This window comes from Phacochoerus africanus, chromosome 8, assembly GCF_016906955.1.
Source record: "Phacochoerus africanus isolate WHEZ1 chromosome 8, ROS_Pafr_v1, whole genome shotgun sequence".
In the NCBI taxonomy this organism is placed as follows: Eukaryota; Metazoa; Chordata; class Mammalia; order Artiodactyla; family Suidae; genus Phacochoerus; species Phacochoerus africanus.
In genome coordinates this window covers 70322989-70349162 of record NC_062551.1, presented here as the reverse complement: position 1 = coordinate 70349162, position 26174 = coordinate 70322989, and the positions used below count along the sequence as shown (strand labels likewise).

The 26174-nt window shown below is 50.4% G+C and overlaps 1 protein-coding gene across 1 annotated transcript; it reads right to left on the bottom strand.

Moving 5' to 3' along the window:
• Positions 1-559: 559 nt before the first annotated feature.
• PGD (phosphogluconate dehydrogenase) lies at positions 560-17512 on the bottom strand. Its single transcript, XM_047791721.1, has 13 exons — positions 17385-17512; positions 16696-16771; positions 15851-16030; positions 12675-12740; positions 11709-11827; positions 10045-10114; positions 7283-7417; positions 5694-5883; positions 2213-2343; positions 1906-2039; positions 1437-1536; positions 1192-1314; positions 560-1102 (listed from the first exon to the last, which is right to left on the bottom strand). Exons 1-13 carry the CDS (start codon positions 17390-17392, stop codon positions 983-985), a joined length of 1452 nt encoding a protein of 483 aa, XP_047647677.1. The 5' UTR covers positions 17393-17512; the 3' UTR covers positions 560-982.
• Between the last annotated feature and the right edge of the window lie 8662 nt (positions 17513-26174).

Sequence of the window (26174 nt, the reverse complement as noted above, 5' to 3'; positions counted from 1 at the left end):
ACTAGGAACTTTCTGAGGGCTGGCTTGCGAAGTGCATTCCCTGGGGAGTGCCGAGAGGCGACATCTGGTTTCCAACCCTCAGAAATACCGCTGCTTCAGGCACAGGCATTCCCTGAAGTGGTGATGATAATAATTACCATTTATACAGGCGCTTGTCACGTGGCATGTTGGCCTGTTTTCACTAGATCATTCCTCACAACAGCCTGAAGGAGGCAGGCGAGATTATTATCCCCACTTTACACACGAGAAAACTGAGGCCACGGATACTAAATAATTTGCCCAAAGTCATACAGCTGTTAAGTCATAAGCCAATCCCCTCATGTGTGACCATCTCATCCTTCCCGCCCGAGTTTATTACCCAGCTTCCGCGTTTCCAGTGTCATGGTTGGGGTCTTTCTTTTTTTTTAAAGAAAACAAAGAGGAAAATATTTAACAAGGCCAGAAGGAAATAAACTCATTCAAATATAACGAAATTGGCTCCACATCTTTCTGCCAGTGAGGCCATGGTTGGTGTGGATGAGGTGAGAATAGCTAAGAATCTGGAAAAAAGCATTTTCAGTATGATTTTCCTTTTTTTTTTTTTTTACTTTTATTAAGTAAAGGGAAAGGGAATTCAGCTGCATGATACAAAGGTTCCAGTTTGATCAAATTCCATAAAAACCTTTCCTACCCATGTGGTGAGAGCCGCTGCCTCTGTCAGGGCAGACTCCCCCTGCCTCCCTAATCCCCCGGGGATGTGGGGACGCTGCCTTCTGAAGCTAGCGAGAACTATCCCACACACGCTGGGATCCTGCTCAGCCCGCAGAGGCGTGCTGGTTCTCCTGGAACTGCTTTGCAAGTAAACTTGGGTTGATGTTGCAGAGGAGTCTCTTCTGACACTGTTTTAAAAGATGCGCGCAGAAGGCAGGGCAGGGGCCGTGTGGACAGTGCGGTGAAGATGGAATGTCCTGGGCTGTGGCGGGGCGGGGGCGACGGACTCCGGTTAGGCGTTGTATGAAGAGGAGGACACGCTGCCACCATGGCCTGTCCAGTTAGTGTGGACGAAGTGTCCCGGCTTGGCCAAGAGTTCATAGGTGTGAGCCCCGAAGTAATCCCGCTGTGCCTAGAAAACACACGAGGTAGGTTAGGGGACATGCGGCCCCGAGCCTGGGCCACCCCCGTTCATGGTCACCACCTGTGGCCAGAGCTCACCTGGATCAGGTTGGCCGGCAGCATCTCGTGTCTGTACCCGTCGTAGAAGGAGAGGGCAGTGGTGAAGCAGGGCATGGGGATGCCTGTCTGGACGCCGGTGCTGACTGCCCGCCGCCAGGAGTCCTGAGCAAGGGAGGCAAAGCCGCAGGCTAGTGCTTAGCTCTTGGGAAAGGGGACAGGTTTTCACGCGTAAGTGAAAAAGCAGGTGCCCCCACGGCAAAGGCCAGCGAGCACGCAGCACGCACCTGGCAGTCCTCCACCGCCGACTTAAAGAAGTCATCCAGGAGCAGGTTCTGCAGCCCAGGGTTGCGGTCAAACGCATCTTTTATCTTGCCCAGGAACATACTGAAAGAATCGAGAGGGAGGAAATCAGTCCTCACTGGCTTCACGCCTGGTGGGAAGCAGGGGGGCAAGCTGGAGGCCAGCAGCTACCCTGGCGCCGTCCGAAGTCCCCATCCCACCCCCGAAACTCACTGCACGTGACACACACACACACACACACACACACACACACACACACGCAAGCCATGGTTCCCAGGGGTGAGGGCAGTGCCTGACAGTGCTCACAGCTACTTTAAAAGGGGTGGTGTGCACGCTCGGGTTAGAATAGCTGTCGTCCAGGAAGAAAGGGAGACAGCAGCCTGGTCACCAGGGAGCCCGCGAGAGGACGCCCTGTGCCAGGTCCAGGGAAACCGTGCCCGAGGACCCCCTCACCTCCTGATGATGCAGCCCCCCCGCCACATCAGGGCGATGCCTCCATAGTTGAGGCTCCAGCCAAATTCCGCGGCTGCCTGTCTCAGCAGCATGAAGCCCTGAGTGTAGGAGATGATCTTGGAGGCGTAGAGGGCCTGGGGAGGACACACAGGCTGCAGCACGCGCGGTAACCCCTGCAGCGCTCGTCCAGGACCACGCCGCAGAAGAGGCTGCACGCTGGATGCAAGGCCAAGGCCAGACCACCGCCCCCTCCAGCCCCAGGCCGCTCCCCACAGCAGCCCCACCCCCACTGCGGGACTGAGCCCACCTTTCGAATGTCCTCCAGGAAGGATTTCTTGTCTCCTGAAAACTGGATCTTTTGAGGCCCTTTGAGCTTTTTGCTCGCTTGAACCCTCTCGTCCTTCAGGGATGATAAGCATCGAGCAAAGACTGCTTCTCCTGTGGGGGGAGATATGTCACCAAAGTCCACGGGACCCGAGGGGCAGCACACACGAGCCAGGGGACGAGGGAAAACAGGAACAGAGCAAGATTCCCAGTTTACAAAGAGCCCACGTCTCAACCTTACGCCACAGAAGTTAACCTGGATCAGAAAGAGCTTTTATAAAAAGCTCGAAACAGTTCATTTGAAAACTGAAACTCAAGTCAGTCTTCCAATGTGAACACAGGTTTTTGTTTTTTTGGTTTTTTTTTGTCTTTTTGCCATTTCTTGGGCTGCTCCCGCAGCATATGGAGGCTCCCAGGCTAGGGGTCGAATCGGAGCTGTAGCCACCGGCCTACGCCAGAGCCACAGCAACGCGGGATCCGAGCCGCGTCTGCAACCTACACCACAGCTCACGGCAACGCCGGATCGTTAACCCACTGAGCAAGGGCAGGGACCGAATCCGCAACCTCATGGTTCCTAGTCGGATTCGTTAACCACTGCGCCACGACGGGAACTCCAAGAACACGGGTATTTAATCACCAAGATCACCATGAAATTCAGAGGACAGTTTTAAGGGGAAAAAATGAAATGGGAAAACCACTGTTATTTAGAATTACTTGGAGTCCCCATTGTGGCTCGGCAGTGAACGACCCCAACTAGGATCCGTGAAGATGCAGGTTAGAGCCCTGCTCGGTTAAGGATCCAGCATTGCTGTGAGCTGTGGTGTAGGTCACAGACGAGGTTCGGATCCTGTGTGGCTGTGGTGTAAGGTGGCAGCTGTAGCTCTGATTCAACCCCTAGCCTGGGAACCTCCATATGCCTTGAGTGTGGCCCTAAAAAAGCCATAAAAAATTTTTAAAAATTATATACAGTATTAGTGTTGGTCTACCAGTAAAAAATTCAACTGGGAAGACTTAAAATTTTAGATGCTCACCAAACACTATTTTCTTTTGACACACGAACAGCCATCACTTTGAAACAACTAGTACACGGAGAAGTAACACAGATGTCACCCTTCAAAGAACCCCATTTTCTAATTATTACCGTTTACAGCTTCGGTGTGTCCATGATGACCACTACAGTTCCACAGTTTTACTTCATTTGAATAGAAAACATTTCAACACAGTATTTTACTGTTAAGAAATTTAGAATCTTAAAAGTGATCACTTCTAAGAACTTGCCTAATTGACACCTTATATAATTAGAATAACCACTTTTTTCCCCCAACAGACAAAATGAGGTGAGATCTCTGGGACGTAATGGAGGCCTTTATTTTGAAGAACGGATTCTGGCCTCGACTTGCAAAGGGGCATCCTGCTATCCTCGTCCCGCGCTCTGGGGCTCCTGTGCTGCACACACACGATGACTTGGCACTCTTGGGCGGAAGCTCCCCAGGACAAAAGGCACAGGAGGCAAGGGTGGCGAAACCTCAGTGTTACCTAAGATTAGCTGGAGACTTACTTCCCCATCAGCTTGGCAAACAGGGAGGCGCCCGGCCAGGGAGGCAGCCGCCTGCCATCAGCTGGGAGGGAGGGTACAAAGTCTCTAAATCAAGAGAGCAGGAATCTTTTTGAGGGTGTGATGCTCTCACGTTTGAGTCAGTGATGAATAAGCTGCTCGAGTTACTGTCCCTTCCACCCAGGGCAGTACTTGGAGCAGCTAAAAAGCACCAACTTCCTTCTCGGCACAGCTGGACGAAGCAACTACTTCCCTCCTCGCTGTGCCCTCCACCCTGCAGCTCGCTGCAGACAGTGAGGCTTCATCAGTGCAGAAACCCAAGGAAGGAGCCCGCTAGGGAGGGACAGGGAGCAGCAGGAGAGCTTGTCATAAGACTGCGGGGGGACCCTTCTGCTGGGACCAAGATGAGCCTGCCTTCTTTTTCAATCTTGCCAGAATTAAAGGGTTCTGGTTTTGCGTTTTGGCTATGCCCACAGCATATGGAAGTTCCCAGGCCAAGGACCACACCCACACCACAGCAGTGACCTGTCACTGCAGTCACAACGCCAGATCCTTAACCCACAAGGGAACTCCTCTATTTTTTATTTTTTCTTTTTGCTTTTTTAGGGCCACACCTGCAGCATATGGAGGTTCCTAGGCTAGGGGTTGAATCAGAGCTGTAGCTGCTGGCCTGCACCACAGCAATGCCAGATCTGAGCCACGTCTGCAACCTACACCACAACTCATGGCAACACTGGATCCTTGACCCACTGAGCAAGGTCAGGGATCGAACCCACGTCCTCATGGATACTAGTCAGGTTCTTAACCCTCTGAGATACAATAGGAACTTCTATTTTATTCTTGAAGAACCAATGTGTAGTTTTGTTAATGCCTTTATGGCCTTTTTTATTTCAGCTTTGTATTATTTCCTTATCTCTACATTTCTTTGAGTTTGGTGCTTAGCTCATTAAGACAGGACGAAAAACATGGATGGAAAGACATACAGCAACTTCAGGGTACTTTTCTTCTAAAGAAGGGGAAGGAGCTTAGGAAGAGAATATTAAAGGACTTGCAATGCACAGGTAATATTTTACTTCCCAAATACCTGAGAAAAAATTCTGCAAAATAAATGTTGAGTACCAAAGCTTTAAAAATTCTGTGAACTTTCATATGAAAAAGCCCATTACAGTTACCGTCCCTATTAAATTCTATTTTACGTCACTGACTTAATTAAATCACTAATGTTAAAACTATCCCACACATGGAGTTCCTGTCGTGGTTCAGCAGAAATGAATTTGACTAGCATCCATGAGGATGCAGGTTCCATCCCTGGCCTTGATCAGTGGGTTAAGGGTCTGGTGTTGCCTTGAGCTGTGGTGTAGGTCGCAGATTGTGCTCGGATCTGGCATTGCTGTGGCTGTGGTGGAGGCCAATGGCTACAGCTCCAATTCGACCCCTAGCCTCGGAACCTCCATATGCCACAGGTGCAGCCATAAAAAGACAAATAAAAACCTATCCCACAGAGTTCCCCTGTGGCAATGGGTTAAGGACTGGCATTGTTATTGCAGCAGCTCTAGTCACTGCTGTGGTGCGGGTTCAACCCATGGCCTGTGAACTTCCATGTACCGTGGGCGTGGCTCCCCCCCAAAAAAACCCTATCCAAAAGTCAAACTGGATAAGACAGTAACTTTCGGATTTATCTCAGAGCTCATACAACAGGAGGACTTCCGAGAAGGGCTTCAAAAGCAGCTTCAGCCTCTCACGCTAAGTTCATTCAGCTGCAAGAGCAGAAGGCGCTCAGAAAGCCGACTAGGGCTGAACAGATTCTCTGGACAACCGTGACTTAGCTGCCAGTCTACGGCGATATTCCAGAAGGACGTCAGGGTCAAAACAGGGAGACGAAAGGGTTCAGAGCGAAGCAGCGTGTTACCAATGAGGGTGACGGGGACGCCGTACTCCAGGGCCGAGATGGCCGTCCACTTCCCAGTGCCCTTCTGTCCCGCGCTGTCCCTGATCTTGGGCAGCAGGTGCTTGCCGTCGGCATCCTGGAACTTGAGGATGTTGGCCGTGATCTCAATCAGGAAGGAGTCCAGCTCGGTCTTGTTCCACTCCTCAAAGGCCTGTGTGCAGGACGGGGGCCAAACAGCATGAGAGGCGAGGCTCTGCCGAGGCCTCCGTGGCCGACGCCTCCCTCCTGTGGGAATGCGGACCCGGGCTCACAGCAGGCTGACACGCACCTCCCCGGCCCGAACACTCTCCCCTCAGCGGTGTCTGCTTTCAGCCCATTCATGCTGATTTTCTGATGAGCAGCCCTGGGCTGCCTCAGAGCCAGATGCGTTCACCCCTCACCTGGGTCACCTTCCTCCTCTAGAGGCAGCCTAGATCTGCCTCTCACACCTGTGTACCTTACTGTAGTAACCGTGGAGTTCCCGTCCTGGCTCAGCAGAAATGAATCTGACTAACATCCAGGAGGACGCAGGTTCGATCCCTGGCCTCCCTCAGTGGGTTAAGGATCTGGCATTGCTGTGGCTGTGGTGTAGGCTGGCAGCTGCAGCTCTGATTTGACTCCTAGCCTGGGAACCTCCATATGCTGCGGGTGTAGCCCTAAAAAGACAAAATTAGTAATCACGGGAGTTTCCATTGTGGCTCAGTAGGTTAAGTACCCAACTAGTATCCATGAGGATGCCTGACTTCATTCAGGGGGTTAAAGCATCCGGCACCACCATGAGCTGTGGTGTAAGTCACAGACGTGGCTCAGATCCCGCGTTGCTGTGGCTGTGCTATAGGAGGGCAGCTGCAGCTCCCATTCAACCCCTAGCCTGGGAACCTCCCTGTGCCATGGGTGTCGCCCCTAAAAAAATAACACAGTAATCACAAACTAGTTTTATGTATTTATCATGGTCTGTCTCCCCACGAAGGCAGGGCCTTTGTTTTTCCCATGATTCCATCCCCAACATAAGAGAGTGGGAACTCCACAATGTATTTTTCAAAAAGATAAAACTGATAGAAGGGTGGACAGATACTTGATAAAGCAAGTCTGGAGAAGTGTTAATGGCAGGATCTAGGTCGTAGGCATGCAAGTGTTCACTGTCAAATTCTTTCCACTCGGTTGTATGTTTGAACATTTTTGTGATAAAACATTGGGGGAAAGGCTTGTTTCCCAGCCTGGCCTGACCTTTCTGACTCGCTGTCACACGGCCTGCCCGCCCCCCTCAGAAAAGCAAGCTTCTGCTGCACCGCCCACAGAGACAGCAGGAGGTCAACAGAAACGGTGTAGTTAAGCGACACAGGCCCGACACTGTCAGGGTCCCGGGGTGGCAGTGATGAGGCCCAGCAGGAGTCTGGGAATTCTGGCTCAGGGACTGGCCATCAGGTTTTACTGTCGTATAACTGAGAGCCTCCCTCCAGTGAGGCTGAGGTCCGTCCAGGCCACCAGAAGGACCAAGGGAAAAAGCATGAGAAAGGGTGGACTGCCACCTTCTCACCTGAGCAGCGTGGCGGCCCGGGCCCGGGACTCACCTTGGCCATCTCGCGCTGCTCCATGCCCAGGACGTCCTTCATCAGGTGGTAGGCCTCGCAGATGAGCTGCATGTCCCCGTACTCTATCCCGTTGTGCACCATCTTCACAAAGTGTCCTGCGCCCTCGTCTCCCACCTGTTAGAGCCACAGGCGCCGCGAGGTCATCAGAGAGCCCGGAAACACCCCAGCCCATATCCAATTCTCTGGCCAGGCTCTCTCCCCACACAAAACATAACACATACAGAGAAATACTTATGGTATTTTCAAAAGAAGCATCACCATATAACAACTCAACATAAGCTTCAGTTCAGTCCACGCTGTTTCACACTGACTCCAGGTGCATTTCTCTAATGAGTTTCCAAAAGCCCCAAATTCACTGCAGGTACCCTTCGCTCTTTACCCTACATTTCCCATCTTTCTCCTTGTCCTTAAAGGTAATTCCTCAGCCCTCACCCACAAGTAAAAGTCTTTTTCCTAAAGTTACCATTTTTCTAGCAATGGCAGGTGAAAATAAGCTGGCCAATTCAATCACTTGTACTTTAAAAACACATAGAAACATATTATAGTTGTTGCTAATGGCCACTGTGGGGTAACATGACCTCAGTCTCCTCAGCCTGGAACTGCATCTAGTCCAGGTCCCTTTGCTGACAGATGATGATTTGTAATAAGGTAGCAAGATGTAGAAACCAGAATAGACCAGTGTGTGAATGTATGATGAGAAACTGAACTATATCTTGGTGGTTATAAGTGTTAGTTTCATCAATACATTCTGTTCCTATGGACAAGCTACTTGGGAAGCCAAATTATGGGAAAACTGGCTGGAGGGTGAGGAGCCAGCACAAAAGCATGATGAAGCACCAGGTTTTGTGGTCCTGGGCATCCGTCTCCACGATGGGGACACGCCTGCCCGTGGACTGGGTGCTTAGCTGGCCTGGGCAACGCCTCTCCAGCTGCCCTGCTCACCCTGAACCCAGAGACGTCCTCCACTGTGTGCCCAGTGCTGACCTACCCCTTCTGATTCTGCCACTTGGGTATGTAACATCTTGCTTCACCCCTTCCTTTCTGTAACTTCAGAGGTGAACAAAGCAGTGCCTGTTTTCATTACCTAGACCGGTGTTTTTTAGTAACCGAAGGATAAGGCCTGGGCTAGGGAGTCAACTGGTGTTGCTCAAAATACATAGGCAAGAAGTTCCCACTGCAGCACAGTGGGTTAAGAATCCCGAGCAGTGGCCAGGGTTGCTGCAGAGGCACAGGTCCAATCCCCTGCCCAGAGCAGTGGGTTAAAGGATTCGGTGTTGCTACAGCTGTACCTTGGATTCAGTCCTTGGCCTGGGAACTGCCATGTGCCATGAGTGCAGCCATAAAAAAAAAAAAAAAAAAAGATATACAGGCAAACTGCTGCCTTTCTTTTTCATGAGTGTGTCCTAAGAAAGAAATTACTGTTTGTTTTTTAACTGCAATAATCTATTGTCAAGGAATGAAAGTTCCTGTCCAACCCTTCATACTAATAAGAAAACCACTCAGTCCTCTAAATCCCAGCACCAGCGTCTCTACACTCGGCAGGTTCTGACTGAACTCGGGGACTACCGGTTAAAGGTAAGGAGCAGTTTAGTTACCAGGCACTGTCGGCCACTCATTTCCTGTGCACCTGAGTCCTTTTTTCATCTCTACCTTTTATCTGATAGAAAACAAAACTACCATCATAAAAATGGCACATAGAATAAAAGGGGATCAGGCGCTAGAGATACCCTGGAGATCCAGTCCAACTTCCTTATTTGACAGGTAAGAAAACTGAAGCCCATATGAGAAAGAGACTTGTGAGAGTTCCCTGGTGGTCTAGTGGTTAGGATTTGGTGCTTTCACCACTGCAGCCTGGGGTTCAATCCCTGGTCTGGGAACTAAGACCCCACATCAAGTGCTGCCCAAAGAAAAGAGAAAAAAAGAAAGTGACTTCCCTGTGTCACACCGCTGGTCAATGGAGAGCCAGAATGGTAACTAGTTCTCCCCAGCCTAGTGTTGTTTCATCCATAGGATGGACGGAGGCTGTACCAGGCGATACCATTTATTTTACTAGCAACACACGACACAGGTAGAGGGAGAATTCGCCGAGGCCTCCTTCACCTTCCCTGAGGGCGAAGAGCTGCAGCTCTTGTTGTAGCGCAGGACGCTGACGCCGAGCAAGCCCACTCCATCTAGACATTCCTTAGCCACGAAGCAACATGGCCAAATAATCTTACTTCACCTCATCCTTCCTGTTGCTTTTTCAAAGAATCTATATTGTAGATGAATTAAGAAGGGCTGTTTTTTAACGTCAACCTCCAATTATGAACATTCAATTAAGATGCAAGGACACAGAGTTCCCGTCATGGCTCAGCAGTTAACACATCTGTCTAGTATCCGAGGGGACTTGGGTTTGATCCCTGGCCTTGCTCAGTGCGTTGAGGATCTGGCGTGGTGTAGATCACAGATGCGGCTTGGATCCTGAGTTGCTGCGGCTGTGGTGTAGGCCGGCAGCTGCAGCTCTGATTCGACTCCTAGCCTAGGAACCTCCATGTGCTGCAGGTACAGCCCTAAAAAAAAAAAAAAAAAGCTAGAAGGACAGGTACAGCTGAGCCATTTTAGCATCAGCTGTGCTAGCAACTTAAAGATTAAGATGCTTATGTCATAAAGTAAACGGCCAAGACCTCGGTGATCCCAGGTCCACACTTGGTCACGTCTGTGCCCGTGGTGCCAACTGGGGGGGGCGGGGGGACAGAACGTACCCAGTCACAGCAGGGCTCTCCGGTTCCCACTTTCGCAGCGATGCTTTGGAAGATTTCCTTGAGGTGGGGCCTGCAGGAAGGAACTGTGTGGTTTAGCTGCTGAGACGAGGGGCTGAGATTACCGATAAATGCTCAAGCCCTCCCCCCCCCCGTGTTTTCCTTTCTCATGGGAGGTGGAAGTGCCCCCAAAAGGTAAGGAACAGGCTTAAGTCCTCAAGGGAAACAGTCAGAGGCTGCGGACTATCAGACGTGAGACAGGAGACAAGGCTGGGCAGAGGGGTCAGCAAAGCCCCAGAGGAAACTACTGCACTCTCAAAAGCCGAGACTCCATAAAGTTCTCGCAGAGACTCTATTTTCCTAAGTTTGGATGTGTGTCAAGGGCAGCAAGACTCTGGACCGGTAGAACATGTGGTATTTCCTAGAGCGCCACTGTATTTTTCTGGCGCCGAGCATGCAACGCTCCCAGGCCGGGGATGCGACCCTCGCCCCGGCAGCGCCGAGGAAGGGCAGCAGCTGTTCTTCATTCCTCCTGCCCCCCCCCCCCATGTATCAAATCCTGAGGCCTCTTCCTACCGCTGTCCTCACTGTTAACCAGTAAACCTTTCACTAACTTCTTTTCACCAAAGGTTTTGGTAAAGACACAAAATCTGACAGGACTGCAAAAGGTAACCCTAAGGAACTGGGGTTGGGGGGGGGAGGCTAAGGGCTAAGACAGCTACATCTAGAACTTTCTGTCTGCATTTCTAATAGTCCATTGGGTGATACCCCAATACAAATATTTTTAAGCTCTCAGAAGCTGGAAGGCCGCTACTTCTAGATTTTAACATACTGAAGCGAATCCCCAGACTTAATCATTAGGGAGGTCATTTAAAGAATAATCTTCCCCAATAAACCCTTCACCTTTGGGGGTTAGGTTTGATCACTCCTAATTTTAACTTCTACCATAATTCTAGAATATCTGGAAATCAAACTCAGCAGAAAAGCACATTACCTTTCCATGGCTCCCTCAAAAGCATCCTTCCTTCTCTAGAGCTTTCCCTCCTGCTCCATCTCTCTAGCGTCCTCTTCCTGGCTTTCTCTTTCTCTGCAGCATCGGCAGCACTGTCTCTCTCCCTCAGTCTACGTCGGGTACGGTCATTCCTCGCAGCTTTCGTGTGACTCCTCCCTCCTGCTCACCAGCCCCAGCCCCAGGTCTTACACGCCACTCCCCACGCCCCGCATCATCAGCGAAGCCCCGCCCCTCCCCTCCCTCTTCCACGAAAGGTGCGGTTCCCCTCGTCAGATAGAAATCTTCCACCTCATCCCCGGGGACAGAAGAGGCCCCGTCTGATTTTGCCGTAACTCCACCATGTATCTAAAGAGGCAGACCTGCCCCCTGAGTCCAGGCGGTGCCCAGGACATCGTCTGAGCTGCCTTCTGGGGTCTCTGAAGGCTTTAGGCCTATCTGGAACGCTCGTTGTCAGGACTGAGGAAGCGACAGAAGAAAAAAGGCAAAAGAGAACCACGCACATGCAGTATGTCAGAGCAACAGGATGTGCAGATAAGAGAACCACTTGCAGCCCCCAGACGGCGCAGAGCAGATGGGGTGGCAGAACCGCTCCCAGCGCCCCGTTCTCAAGGCTGGGGCTCCCTCGAGCGGACCCGGGGAGGGCGCTGGTACTCACCACGCTTCTCTGTTCCCTCCCGGCATGAGCGACGGGCCGTACCGGGCCCCCTCCTCTCCCCCGCTAACTCCACTCCCCACAAACAGGATGCCCTTGGCCTTGAGGTCTCGACACCGTCTCTACGGAGAAAACAAGGATGTCATGATGCCTCCACCAAAGAAAGGTTCTCCCATCCAATGAGAGGAGATATGAGACAGATATGGAGAGGGGTCCTCGCTGTGGCTCAGCAGTAACCAACCCGACCAGAATCCATGAGGATGCATGTTCGATCCCTGGCCTCGGTCAGTGGGTTAAGGATCCTGCGTTGCCGTGGCTGTGGTGCAGGCTGGCAGCTGCAGCTCCAATTTGACCCCTAGCCTGGGAACCTCCATATGCCACAGGTGCGGCCCTTAAAAAAAAAAAAAAAAAAAAAAGGATAGGTGTGGAGAGTCCACATTCGACCTAAATGACCCAAGGACCCAGGAATAACGTGGTCACTCAAGAAATTTAAGCCCCTCAGTTCAGGAGTTAAAAATCCACGGAAGTTTAAGACAGCTACCCTGTCCCCAAAGGGGAATACAAAGGCAAACATACAATCTCATCTCACTGGCAAAGACTGTACAGTAAGACTCAGTGAAGAGTTGGTTAAATGCAAGCACGACTTATGGCCACAGGGCGCCTGGATGGTACGGGGACTTCTCCCAGCCCACGAGCCCATCAGAGCGGCGGTTCTCAGCCGAGCTGCACGCTGAGGGCTCACTGATCAGGGAGAGGGAGGGGGGGTTAGGGGTAAACACCCAGCTTGCTACCCAAGCAGCGGTCGTTCTCCTGAGGTTCAAGTATGTCTTGATGGCCAATCCCCAAGAGCTGTAGCTACTGGCCTACACCAGAGCCACAGCAACACGGCTACTCTTCGGTCACGTGGGCAATGACTTTTTCCTAGCACGTCCTCAGAAGCTGGCAGAACGAGGACGGAGGCACACTCACGGTGGTATCCCTGTATTCAGAGTTCCCTCCGTCGATGATGATGTCACCAGTGTCCAACAACGGGACCTGTAACCAGACACCAGCGTTAGGGTGGACCAGGAAATGAAAGACAAAACTCAACATACGCTGACCAACTAAAACAACAACTGGTGGCGTTCCCACTGTGGCACAGCAGGGTAAGGATCTGGCATTGTTTCTGCGGTGGCGAGGGTTGCTGCTGAGGCTCGGGTTCCATCCCAGGCCCCGTGCAGTGGGTTAAGAATCCTGCACTGCTGCAGCACAGTCTAGGTCACAGCTGAGGCTCGGATTCAGTCCCTGGCCTGGAAACGTCCATATGCCGCAGATGTGGCCAAAAACAAAAAGAAGTTATCCCAAATAAACCTGGTCTGAGGGAAATACCCTGAGAGTCTAGTGGTCAGGGTTCAGCCCTTTCACCACTGCAGCCCAGGTTCAATCCCTGGGTTAGGAACTGAGATCCCACATCAAGCCACTGTATACTATGGCCAAAAAAAAAAAAAAAATCCCAGCCTGAAAGTGTCTGTGTGTGTGTGTGTGTGTGTGTGTGTGTGTGTATAACAAGTAATTTAATCTTCGACAATCTCCTCGGAATTCTCCCTGTGGAGAATGAACCCGCTCCCCACAAACAGGATCCTCAGTGGGTTAAGGATCAGGTGAGCTGTGGTGTAGGTTGAAGATGTGGCTTGGATCTGGCGTTGCTGTGGCTATGGTGTAGGCTGGTAGCTATAGCTCCGATTCGACCCCTAGCCTGGGAATTTCCATATGCTGCTGGTGTGGCCCTAAAAAAGAAAAAAAAGAAAAGAAAACAATCTTATCTGGGGCTAGACCCTGTTTAAAAGCTTAGGAAACCCAGTCAGAACTCTGAAATAATGATTTTTGAACAAACAAAACCTACTTGGAAAATTTTGTATTTCCAAAACGTACTACCTGCCTGATTTAAATTCCCATAAAGGATTAGTTCTAAAAAAGCCTAGGAGTTCCCATCATGGCTCAGCGGTTAGCGAACCCAAATGGCATCCACAAGGACGTAGGGTTGATCCCTGGCCTTGCTCAGTGGGTTGAGGATCTGGCACTGCCCTGAGCTGTGGTGTACAGGTCACAGATGTGGCTCGGATCTGATGTTGCTGTGGCTATGGTGTCCGCCGGCAGCTGCATTCCAATTGGACCCCTAGCCTGGGAACCTCCATGTGCTGTGGGTGTGGCCCTAAAAAGACAAAAAGACCAAAAAAAATAAAATTAATAAAAAGCCTATAAAATCTGCCTAGAACAGCGAAGGGGGCCGTAGATATCAAGGGGTGTGACATATGAATAAATGATTTGCTCATTTATCTAGAATGGCAGGAAGAGGCCAGGCCTTGAACAAAAGCATCTCCCATGGCAGGACCAATCAGCCGACTCTGGAATTCCACCTCCCCCGCAGGGCTCCCGTTAACACTCCCTCCCGTTCTCCCGTGCTAAGCGCTATCATCTTCCAGTCCGTTCTGTCTGCAGCTGATCTCGGGCAGCTGGACACCTCACCACACAAAGGGTCTGCTGTGTCCTTTACCACCATGTTCTTCCTTTCTAGGATGTTTTTTCCTTTTTTTGTCTTTTTAGGGCCACAACCGCAGCAGGTGGGGGTTCCCAGGCTGGGGGTCGAATTGGAGCTGTAGCCACCGGTCTACACCACAGCCACAGCCACGCAGGATCCAAGCCACGTCTGTGGCCTACCCCACAGCTCACGGCAACACCGGATCCTTAACCCACTGAGCAAGGCTGGGGATTGAACCTGAGTCCTCATGGTTCCTAGTCGGGTTTGTTAACTGCTGAGCCACGTCGGGAACTCCCCTAGGACAATTTTTATGAGAACATATATACTGGTTACAAACGCCTCTCCCTGGAGAAAGAGCCCCACTATTCACGCTCCTTAGAAAAGGCAGGCCCATCCTCCGTTTACCGTCACAGCGCGTCTCAAAACAAAACACATCCTCCTTGAGGCTGTAGAACTCTTTTTAAGTATCTAAATAAATTATTTCCACTGGTTCCCCTTAACCCACGTGTACTTCTTTTCCTGAGGGAGCAGCACCCCAGGCTGCACAGCACCGGCAATGATGTCTCTCTCCATTTACCGCAGCCGGCGAGGGAGATCCTCCTGGTCAGTAGGGTCATCCCTCCCCTGGCTCCTTGGACCAGGAGCTGCTGGGCACCCCCTGGGAGAAGGCAGCGTGGGAGTGGCCCTCAGTCCTCCCGGAAGGACAAGTCAGGGAGACTGCAGACTGGAGGTGCCCACGGAACAAAGGGTCCGCTATCCCCTAGGCCTGGGGCGGCCGAAAGCCTCAACGAGAGGTCAGACGACAAGGTGTGCAAGAACCAAGAGCAGCACCGTGTGACACAAGGGCCTTCTCCACTGATGATCAGGGACCAGGACCGCACGGAGTTGTCAGCACCTGCCGCAGCACAGCCCACGTGCCCGGTTTTCTCTTCCCAAGAGAAATCTACTTGCCGGCATTCCTTAAGAGGACCTTCCATCACTTAAATTATTTAACAATTTGAGAACTGCTACTTTATAGGAATACTGAGAAAAATGAAATCTATTTCTAAATTTGGACAGGCAGGTTTATCGGTGAATAGCACTCAACATTCATCTTACATAATCCAAACTAAGGTTTTCTGAATGTCACTGAGACAACTACTGCCTCCATCCCGGATGACGATAAACTTTTTTTTTTTTTCCTTTTCTAGGGCCGCTTCCCGTAGCATATGGAGGTTTCGAGCTGTGTCTGCGACCTACACCACAGCTCACAGCAATGCCAGATCCTTAACCCACTGAGCGAGGCCAGGGATCGAACCCGCAACCTCATGGTTCCTAGTCGGATTCGTTAACCACCGCGCCACGATGGGAACTCCGACGGTGAATTCTTATTGAAATGTCTCTTGGTGTCGTGTTGTCAGAATTTTATACAAAAGGAGTTATTACCACCCGAGGATATGTTGTGACTTAACTGATGCCAATCAGGTTAACAAACGCTGAGACGTTTAAGCAACAGTTTTGAACGGATCAGATCCAGAAACTGAAAGGGGAAAAAGATCTCTTAAGCAAAAAGAAACGAAACAGCTAAAGGAAGGGAACGAGAGAAGTGCTGCCCACAGGGCCGCAGCTGGGAGGGTGCGGGCCTCACCAGTTTTTCAATGAAATCATCCACAGCCTGACCAGCCTTCACCAGCAGGATGATCCGCCGCGGCTTCTTCAGCATGGAGACCATCTCCTCCAAGGAGTGAGCACCAACCACCCTGGTTCCCTTTGCCTCATTGGCCAAGAAATCATTCACTTTGGAGACTGTCCGATTAAAAGCACAGACCTGGAAGGGCAAAGGCCTGATCAGGAGACCTAGGACACACGAGACCTTCACACCGTGGGCTGAGTAACAGCGGGATTTCTGTGCAGCCCAAGGTTTGGAGGCCAGACCCTGTTTTATCTTTTCGCCACCCAGTGGTGACTGATCACCATAAAGCTAATTTTAACAGGATGAAAAGGCAAAGGTCAACTGCCAGAGATACACGGGGCTAGCTAGTCTCATTATTTGGTTAGGACTCAAATCTAGGAACAGCAGGTTCCAGACTGTTATCGTTTGTTTCTGGTGATCCTTGTATCTAAACTAGTTTAGTATTCACACTGAACTTGCCTCCAGATGCCATTAGGCAATAAAGTTAGAGCTATCCACACCCAGCAGGGTTTCGCCTCCTTAGGCTCCAGACGGGCTTACTCAAGGCTGCAAACCTTTCAGAACCCACAGGCTCATTGAGCAGGACTCTTCTTCTTGAGACAGTCGTGGGGCTGGCCCTCCCACTCCCAGAAGTAAAGTGTTGCTTCTCTCTCTCTTGCAAAAATGTGATAAGCAGCCACAGAGTATATATAAAGAGAACTATCTTACAGGTTATATGGGATCTTTGAAACCAGAACGATCACCAGCATTCAGGTCAAGGCAGCAAGAACCCCTAAGAGTGTGTGTCCCCCCTGACTTACCACAAAGCCGTGGTCGTTCATGTTCAGAATTAAGTTCTGGCCCATGACGGCCAGTCCAATCAGTGCAATATCAGCTCTGAAAGCCAAAGGAAACTGCGTCAGTTGCACTTGGTTCATTACACCTCGAGGACCCAGCACTTTGGAGTTTTGCTCTATGTTGAATAACCCGCCTCAACGCTCCTCCATCCCCCTCCCTGCTTTTGCACTTCAGAACCCAGGCTTGCAGCCTTCCCGGAAACTACAGACGGGCCACCCACTCTGCTACTTCACGGATCCGCGAGTTCTCAAGACCTAGCAAACATGCACGCAGAAGGGTGGTCTCAGGGTAACCTCTTCTGTGCTCCGGCCGAGCTTGTAACGACCCCGTTCCAGGTGTCCCGCCCGCCGTCCCCGGGCCCTGGCTCCCCTCGGCCACGCCCGTCCCCTCCCCTCTCTCCTGCGCTTCCTAGGAACCGGATCCGCCGGCGCCACCGCGGGGGGCAGAGGGGCTGGGTCCGAGGAAAAGCGAGGTCGCGGGCTCCCTCGGGGTCCAGCGGTTCCGGAGCCTGGGCCCGAGGGGGCTGAGACCATGGAGGTCCACGGCTCCGGGCGCCACGAGGCCGGGCTCCGGCGACCCCCGGCACCGAGGCGACGTCGGGGGCGGCTCGGCCCTCGGAAAGTTTCCCGGCCGCCCGCAGGTGGTCACTCACTGGGCCATGGCGGCGGCAGAGCGGGCTGGAGCGAGCAGAGCGGAAGGGCAGGAAACGCACGGCGCGGACAACCGGGGCTGAACCCCGTCCCGGCTCGCCTCCCCTGGCCGTGGCCGAGGCTTCCCAGCGCCGGCCAATCAAAAGGGAGGGGTGGAGCTGTGGAGCTCAGCCATTGGTCCGCTCCAGCGCCTGTTAGACCACCTGAGGAAAATGGGCTTGCCCACTCCTAGGGCTGGCTCAGGAGAGCGCCGAGCACATCGATGACATCGCCCCGGCGCTCGCGGGGGCGTGGCGCTGGTCACCCGCGCCGGGACTGGAGGAGGGGGCTGGGCGGGGGTGGGGGCAGAGGACAAGCGGGGCCCGGATTCTGCTCCGCTGCAAGGTGCGGTAGGGTGATGATGGCTCACGTCCCGTAGCGCTTTCCAGGACAGAGGGCACTTGAACGCCTGTGGTCCAAGTGTCCATTCCCATTGCTGTCGTGCACACCTGAGGTGTTTTTTTGGTTTTTGTGGTTTTTTTTGTTTTTGTTTTTTTTTTGTCCTTTGTCCTTTTAGGACCGCACCGGTGGCATATGGCGGTTCCCAGGCTAGGGGGGGTCCTAATCGGAGCTGTAGCCGCTGGCCTAGCCAGAGCCACAGCAATGAGGGATCCAAGCGAGTCTGCGCCCTACACCACAGCTGATGGCAACACAGGATCCTCAACCCACTGAGCGAGGCCAGGGATTGAACCCACACCTCATGGTTCCTAGTCAGATTCGTTAACCACTGAGCCACGACAGGGAACTCCAGTGCACACCTGAGTTTAAGCTTGAAATCTCTGGACCTCTGGGCAGGGCCCGGGGGTGTATTCTTGTCTGTGGACATGTGTGATGGGTGCCAGGAAATGTTGCTCCTCACCACGACCTTGAGTGGGAGACGTGTAGCCCCTTTTTGCAGATGAAGAAACTGGCGCAGAGAGGGCAGGCTGGGAATGTACTTGCTGGGGTGGGATGGGGCCCGGCTTGGAAGTCGTGTCACTGAACCCCTTCCCAGCTAAGGAACTAGAAGCGACGCGATGGTGAAAGATCAGTCTAGGACATTAAATATATCTCCCACCAGCAGGAGTCCTGGGTGCACGAGGCATCTTGATCCTCGGCAGGGAACCCTGCCGCCTCCAGCGCAGATCCTTGAGGACGCAGCCCAGCTCCTCCAGCACATTTTAAGGGTTTTTGATTTCTGTGAATGATTCACTGAACAGAGCCTTGCCCTTAGTAAGTGTTCAACAGATGTTTAATTACTAGTATCACACAGCTAGTTAGCGGCTAGTTAGTGACCTCTTGTGCCTATTTCAAGCCCAAGGCTATTTCCATCACACCAGTTGCACAGGTTACTTTGTAAGGTAGGTTTTAACAGATACTGTTATAACTTCCATGTTAGCAATGTCCCACAATAGCTGGTTTCGCACCCCACCCCCCCTTGAGGCATGTGGAAGTTGCCAGGCTAAGGATGGAACTCCTGTCCCAGCAGTAACCAGAGCCACAGCAGTGACAATGCCAGATCCTTAATCTGCTGAGCCAGTAGGGTCCTCCTAGTGGTTTTTTCCTAATGAAAGTTGTATGCTAATTAAATCACAGTAACTTTTTTTTTTTAATGCAATAGTGGCATCTTACGCTGAAAGTTAAAAATGATACCATAGTCCACTTTATCTTGTATTTTTTCTATATTATGGTTTCTCCACTAGAGACATTCTTTTCATCAGTTTGATCTTTTCCTTGAGTTACTTCCATATTTGCCTGTTTTGCACCAGCTGGACCTTTCACTCTCCCATTGCCTGGTACATGTTAATGGACCATGGTTGACTCACTGTACAGATGTCCAGGTTGGGGCTAAGCTGAGCACAGAATTTCCTCTTGAGGGCAGTCATTTCTTCTCGCTTCTACTGGTTGCAAAAATTAAAGTTGTAAGCAAGACTGACATTTATTTAAAGCTATACCAAGGTGCCCTGGCCGCCCTCGGTGCTTCCCTGAAGGGTAAAGACGTGAATAGGAGACGTGAACCGATAAGCCAGGCAGACAAGAGAGTGCAAGCTGATGGCCATGGCCACAGCCACGCTAGCCCTGCACCGAGACCTGGGCCTAAAACAGGTGACTCAGTAGCTTTGGATGAACTACGCCGGCAGGAACCTTGGAGTTCCTCCCAACCCAATGTCTCACATGCCAGTGTGCAGGGAGGCGTGTTAAATGTGATTTCTGATACCACAGGTCTGAGACAGGCCAGGAGATGTGCATTTTACCAGGACCCCCGGATGATTGAGTGCTGGTGAAAACAACTCTCAAAGGGTAGTAAGGACTCTGGAAGCCCCTCAGACACCTCAAGGGCAAGTGGGGACAGAGCTATGATGATTTGCTGCCTTCTTCTCATTCTTTTTTAAGTGTACAGTGGGTTGTTTCCAGAGGCTACATCACAGGTGACACAAACAGGTGAAATTTAGAGGCAGATGTGAGAATCTGGGGCCTCTTAAGCTGTAAAAGCAGGACATTAGAGAGATCCACAAATAATACCTACCACTCCTCTCACTGTATTTCATTTCGGGAAATTGTTATTTGGAAGTTTCTCCATTTTATTTATTTATTTATTATTTGTCTTTTTAGGGCCACACCCATGGCATATGGAGATTCCCAGGCTAGGGGCTGAATAAGAGCTGTAGCCATTGGCCTACACCACAGCCACAGCATCTCAGGATCCAAGCCGTGTCTGCGATCTATACCACAGCTCACCACAACACTGAATCCCCAAGCCACTGAGCAAGCCCAGGGATCGAACCTGAATCTTCATGGACACTAGTAGGATTCTTTTCCACTGACCCACAACAGAAATTCCCAGGTTTAATTTTAATTCTCATTTTATTTTAAAAATTTTTTGGTCTTTTTTAGGGCGGCACCTGTGGCATATGGAAGTTCCCAGACTATGGGTTGAATCTGAGCTACTGCTGCCAGCCTACACCAGTCACAGGAGCGCCAGATCCAAGCTTCATCTGCCACTTACACCACAGCTCACAGCAACGCCGGATCCTTAACCTACTGAGTGAGGCCAGGGATCGAACCCTCATGGGTTCGTTACCACTGAGCCACGACAGGAACTCCCAGTTTTAATTTTTAAAATGATAAATATTAATTTGAGTTCCTTGGTGATGCAGCCGGTTAAGGATCCTCTGCTTAAGGGGCCACTTCTCTGGCTCTGATTCCTCCTCAGGTGCAGTTTTGATCCCTGGGCAAATGAAATAAAATGATAAATAGACATAACTCACATAAACAAAAGCCCTTTGGGTTCTCAATAATTTTTAAGAGTGGAAAGGGGTCCTGGAATTCCCATTGTGGTACAACGGGCCCATCGTGTCTTGGGAGCCCTGGGATGCAGGTTCGATTCCCAGCCTGGCACAGTGGTTTAAGGATCTGTCATTGCTGCCGCTTTGGCTTCAGTTGTAACTGCAGCTTTGATCTGATCCCTGGCCCAGCAACTCCATATGCTGCGGGGCAGTCAAAAAAGGAAAAAAAACCAAAACCAAAACCAAAAGCCCCGTTCTTGCCCAACTCACATTTTATTTTATTTGGCCATGCCCACAGCATGCCAAAGATCCCAGACCAGAGATGGAACCCACGCCACAGCAGTTATCAGAGCCACTGCAGTGACAATCCTGGATCCTTAACCCACTGAGCCACCAGGGAACTCCCTGACTCCCATTTTAGGGATGAGGAGATGCGCTCCGAGAGCTGAGACTTGCTGAGTCACGTAGAGACAGACACTAGGACTACCCTGCAGGATGGACTGGACACTCCCCAAGGCCCCCTCAATAAAACCTGGGATTGGGAGACAGCCTCAGTGGTCAGATAGCACATGGTCCCAGAAGTTGGAGCAAATGTCTTCTCAAAAGATCTGGAATGTCTTTCTTGGAAGCTGCTTGCTGGAGAGGGAAAGCAATGGGTTTTGGTATCACACTGACCTTTGTTGGCTCTGGTTCCTTTTTTTCCTGGTTGTGCAATTGGGGCAAGTCATCAAACCTCAGAGCTTCCTCATGTGTAACATCTCACAGGCAGCTCTAGCGTTAAACAAAACAAACGGGACTTGTGTCTGGTAGTTAGTATTCATCTACCTTTTCTATGAAAAGGACTTAGAAAGGAGAGACCTGGAAAATAGGACCGAATCAAAAAATTTCTCCCAGCTTCCTTGTAATTCTGGGGAAAGAAAGAGGGAGAAAAACACCTTTTCAGCTTCTTGCAAAGCTCCTAAAAGCGTTCCTATAGCTCAAGGTCAGGAGGTCAGAAAATGGTCCGTTACTTGAATTGTCTGTTGAAGAAAAAATTCCCACCTGACAGTGACACGCCCATGCATCTCACACTATCTATCGTCCTGATCCAAACACATCATCCAGGAGTCTTCTCTTTTTTAAAATTTTTGGCCGCACCCACAGTCTGTGGAAGTTCCCAGGTCAGGGATTAAACCTGAGCCACGGCAGCATTCCTAGGGGCTGCAGTGACAATGCCAGGTCCCTGACCCACTGTGCCACCAGGGAACTCCCCCCCTTCCCCATAGTTATTACCTTTATTCTACACCCCTTTAAGGTAACAGCATATGCTATGAAAAATGCTTCTTTCTCCCTAGAGCATCTCAACACAATGTCTGGGAACATGGGCTCAGTCTGATCTTGGTCCAGAAGGCTAACCAATGTGACTAACTTAGCTGGATGATGAAATGGCCCTTTCTCTGCTAGATCTCCAGCCCAGGTGTTACTTTACTTTTAAATACAAGCACTACGGCTTTTTTTTTTTTTTACCATCACACTTGCAGCATATGGAAATTCCCAGGCTGGGGTTTGAATTGGAGCTGCAGCTGAGGCCTACACCTCAGCCACAGCAACACTGGATCTGAGCCACATCTGTGACTTACACTGCAGCTTGCGGCAATACCGGGATCCTTAACATACTGAGCGAGGCCAGGGATCGAACCCACATCCTCACAGAGACAATGTGGGGTCCTTAACCCACTGAGCCGCAACAGGAACTTCACTGCAGTCTTTTTTTCACAGCACACAACAGTGTGAGACAGGGCTTACCTACCTCTGTCCTCTTCCCCTAGGCTATGTTCCAGACACCGAATCACTTTCTGATCCCAGAACAAGGCCCTCGTTGCTATTTTGCCTGCTCTTGATCTTGTTGCCTCCTACCGCCTTGCAGACCTGGCTCCCAGGCTCCTCTCTTTCCCCAGGTTGACTTAGACACGGTGCTTGTGACTGCCTGCTCTCCTTTCCATCTCCTTCATTGTCCCATTGGTCCCGGGGGACAAGGTCTTTGTCTATCTTGTTACTAAGTATATTGCTGTCACCTTCCTAGGCCTTACACATAACCAATGGCCAAGAACTCCTGCTACTGAATGACAGTTTTAGAAGAGGGGCGCCATTCAAGCCAGTGAGTCTAAGATGGTCCTTTTTTACACCTGTCTTCTTGCATAGTTGTTCTAATAGCAATTGCCTCTTTTTTTTTCTTTTTGCTTTTTAGGGCTGCACTAGTGGCATGGAGGTTCCCAGGCTAGAGGTCAAATTGGAGCTACAACTGCTGGCCTACACCACAGCCACAACAATGTGGGATCTGAGCTGCGTCTGTGGTCTACACCACAGCTCACGGCAATGCCAGATCCTTAACCCACTGAGTGAGGCCAGGGATCGAACCTATGTTCTAGTCGTGTTTGCTATCTGCTAAGCCATGATGGGAACTCCTATAGCTCCATGTTGTTGCTCTTCCTTTTTTCTACTACTGTCATGTATTTTTAAAAATCTGTATCAGAAACCCAATAGCACATGTAATAATTACTAGTTCAAACATGGCATGCAGTGGCTCGATGTGGGATCTCAGTTCCCGGGCCAGGGATTGAACCTGGGCTGCAGCAATGAAAGCACTGAATCCTAACCACTAGTCCACCAGGGAACCCCTGAACAATCTTAGATTTTTTTTGTCTTTTTTTTTTTTTTTTTTAAATTTTAGGGCTGCATCCATGACATATGGAGATTCCCAGGCTAGGAGTCAAATTGGAACTGTAGCCACTGGCCTACGATACAGCCACAGCAATGCCAGATCCGAGGTGTGTTTGTGACCTACACCACAGCTCACGGCAATGTTGGATCCTTAACCCACTGAGTGAGGCCAGGTATCAAGCGTGCGTGTGTCCTCATGGATGCTAGTCAGATTCGTTACTGCTGAGCCACGCTGGGAACTCCAAATTTCCTTTTTTTTTTTTTTTTAAATTAAGATTAAACAAGGTCCTGCTGTATAGCACAGGGAACTATATCCAATCTCCTGGGATAGACCATGATGGAAAATAATATTTAGGATTTCCTGTTAGGATGCAGCAGAAATGAATCCGACTAGGAACCATGAGGTTGCAGGTTTGATCCCTGGCCTCGCTCAGTGGGTTAAGGATCCGGTGTTGCTGTGAGCTGTGGTGTAGCAGCAGACGCGGCTCAGATCTGGCGTTGCTGTGGCTGTGGTGTAGGCCAGCAGCTGCAGCTCTGATTTGGCTCCTAGCCTGGGAACCTCCATCTGCTGCGGGTGCGGCCCTAAAAGGACAGAAAAGACAAGGGGGGAAAAAAAAAGGGCAAACAGTCGGGAGCCTGCCCACACTGCTGGCGTCCTCCAGGGACACAGTCTGCACGCTCCAAGACGGCAAGGACACCTCCTGTGTGTCCTGCTTCCTTCCCCGTATCAAAATAAGCTAATGTCTAGGAAAGTTCCTTGTAAACTTCAAGTGCTGTACAATTTAAGATACCATTTTAAGTTTTTTCCTTTCTCTTTTTTTCTTTTTCTTTCTTTCTTTCTTTCTTTCTTTCTTTCTTTCTTTCTTTCTTTCTTTCTTTCTCTTCTTCCTTTCTTTCTTTCTTCTGTCTTTCTTTCTTTCTTCTTTCTTTCTTTCTTTCTTTCTTTCTTTCTGTTCTTTCTTTCTTCTTTCTTTCTTTCTTTCTTTCTTTCTCTTCCTTCCTTCCTTCCTTCCTTCCTTTCCTTCCTTCCTTTTCCTTCTTTCTTTCGTTTTAGGGCTGCACCCATGGCTTATGGAAGTTCCCAGGCTAGGGGTCAAATTGGACCTATAGCCACTGGCCTACGCCACAGCCACAGCAACTCGGGATCCGAGCCGCATCTGCGACCTAAACCACAGCTCTCAGCAATGCCGAATCCTTAACCCATTGAGTGAGGCCAGGGATTGAACCCTCATCCTCTTGGATACTAGACAGGTTCATTACCGCTGATCCACAATGGGCACTTCCACCATGGTTGGTATTATCTTATGTGAAACAAGGATCTCAGCTCAGGGAAGCTGACTTTCTCAGCTAATTAGTAGCAGAACTGAACTTTAATTCAAGTCTACTAGGGCCGAGCCCAGCACCCTTTCCCCATCAGATTAGCGGGCCATCATCATGCAAAGTCAGAAACCAGGTGTATCTGTAGGTCAGAGATGTCTGGTTGACTTTAAGTGGAAAGCTAAATTGAAATTAACTTTCAATGACTTGTGGAGAACAAGCAGCACTTGCAAAGATTTTACAGGTAGAACTTTACACACACGATTGCTTTCCTCAAGACAGCCTTGGTACTTTTTCATAACTAGCAACTTTTTTGCAACTATTTCCTTTTTCTGCAAGCCTTCCTTACAAGGAAAGCTACTATCAGATTCTGTTGCAGGAACGAATTGATTGCTCTAGTCTGAGATTTGGCAAGGGAGAAATTATGCTGAGTCAATGTGACTAAACATCTGGACACACCCGAGTTACTACTGCATAGCATCATTTTAGGCAAACATGTTTATCTCATCAAACTATTAATAATTTTTTCTTCTATTACTAATGATACATCTACACAGCCTTCCCACTGCTTTGTTAAGCTGCTAACAACTAGCAAAAACCACTGCTTCCCAGAAGGGTTGGAAAACTACAGCAAATAGGCTTAAGGAGAGCAGGACTGGAACAAAGGCAGGTCCCCCAGAGAAGAGCAGGGTACAGCCAGGGCTGGCTGGGGCCAGGGCTTCATGCTGACATTTAGTTTTTAGAAAATCCTCAAATGCTTGGCTCATAATGCTTAAATCAACTCCCTTTAGTAGTTACCTTAACCACTTTTTGCCTTGCCCTAATTCCCCAAATCCCAGATCAAAGCCTGGGCAGGAATTCTACAAAAACAACCCTTCTCTGCAAACCTCCCAAGGTCAAATGCTTTGTTTGACTTACATAAGCGGATGTGTAAGGAAAGTACGAGTTGGGGCAGTTTTGAAAATCCCAGCTCTGCTGCTCACTTGCTGTATAATTCCTGCAGCTGAACGCAAACGGCTAATGGCCCACGCGAGGGAGAAAGAACGAGCACTTTTGAAAAATCCCAGAGGATATGTGTTCTAAAGCCAGAGTGTGAGCCTGTGAGGTGTTCAGGAACACTGAAGATTTAGGACTGTGCAGAGACCAGAAGTTTCTAAGGGAGAATAGAAAAATTGCACCTGATGAAAAGTGGAATGACCAGTAGGCAGGTGTAAAAGTAATGCATTAAATAAAGGGGTCCAGTTCCACGGGACCTCCGGATGCTCCGTAGCATCGGCTTTGTGAGAGCCGTGGTGACTGTGCGACTCAGACGAGGCTTACCTGTAGGGGACAGTCCACTTTGCAAACCCTAGGGCGGTTTAAAGGAAAAGTCCAGTAGAACTCAGGAAGACAGGGCCTAGAGTTGACTGCCCAGTCCCAGGAGGGCCTGGGCATGGTCTGGGGGGCTGCCCACAAGCTCTGCACGGCCTC

Coding starts and splice junctions, on each gene's coding strand:
- PGD (XM_047791721.1), bottom strand. Junction 7,418..10,044: donor GAGAGCCCTGCTGTGACTGG/GTACGTTCTGTC, acceptor TGGCTCTAACAG/GTGGGAGACGAGGGCGCAGG. Junction 2,344..5,693: donor CGTCCCCGTCACCCTCATTG/GTAACACGCTGC, acceptor CTCCCCCCACAG/GAGAAGCAGTCTTTGCTCGA.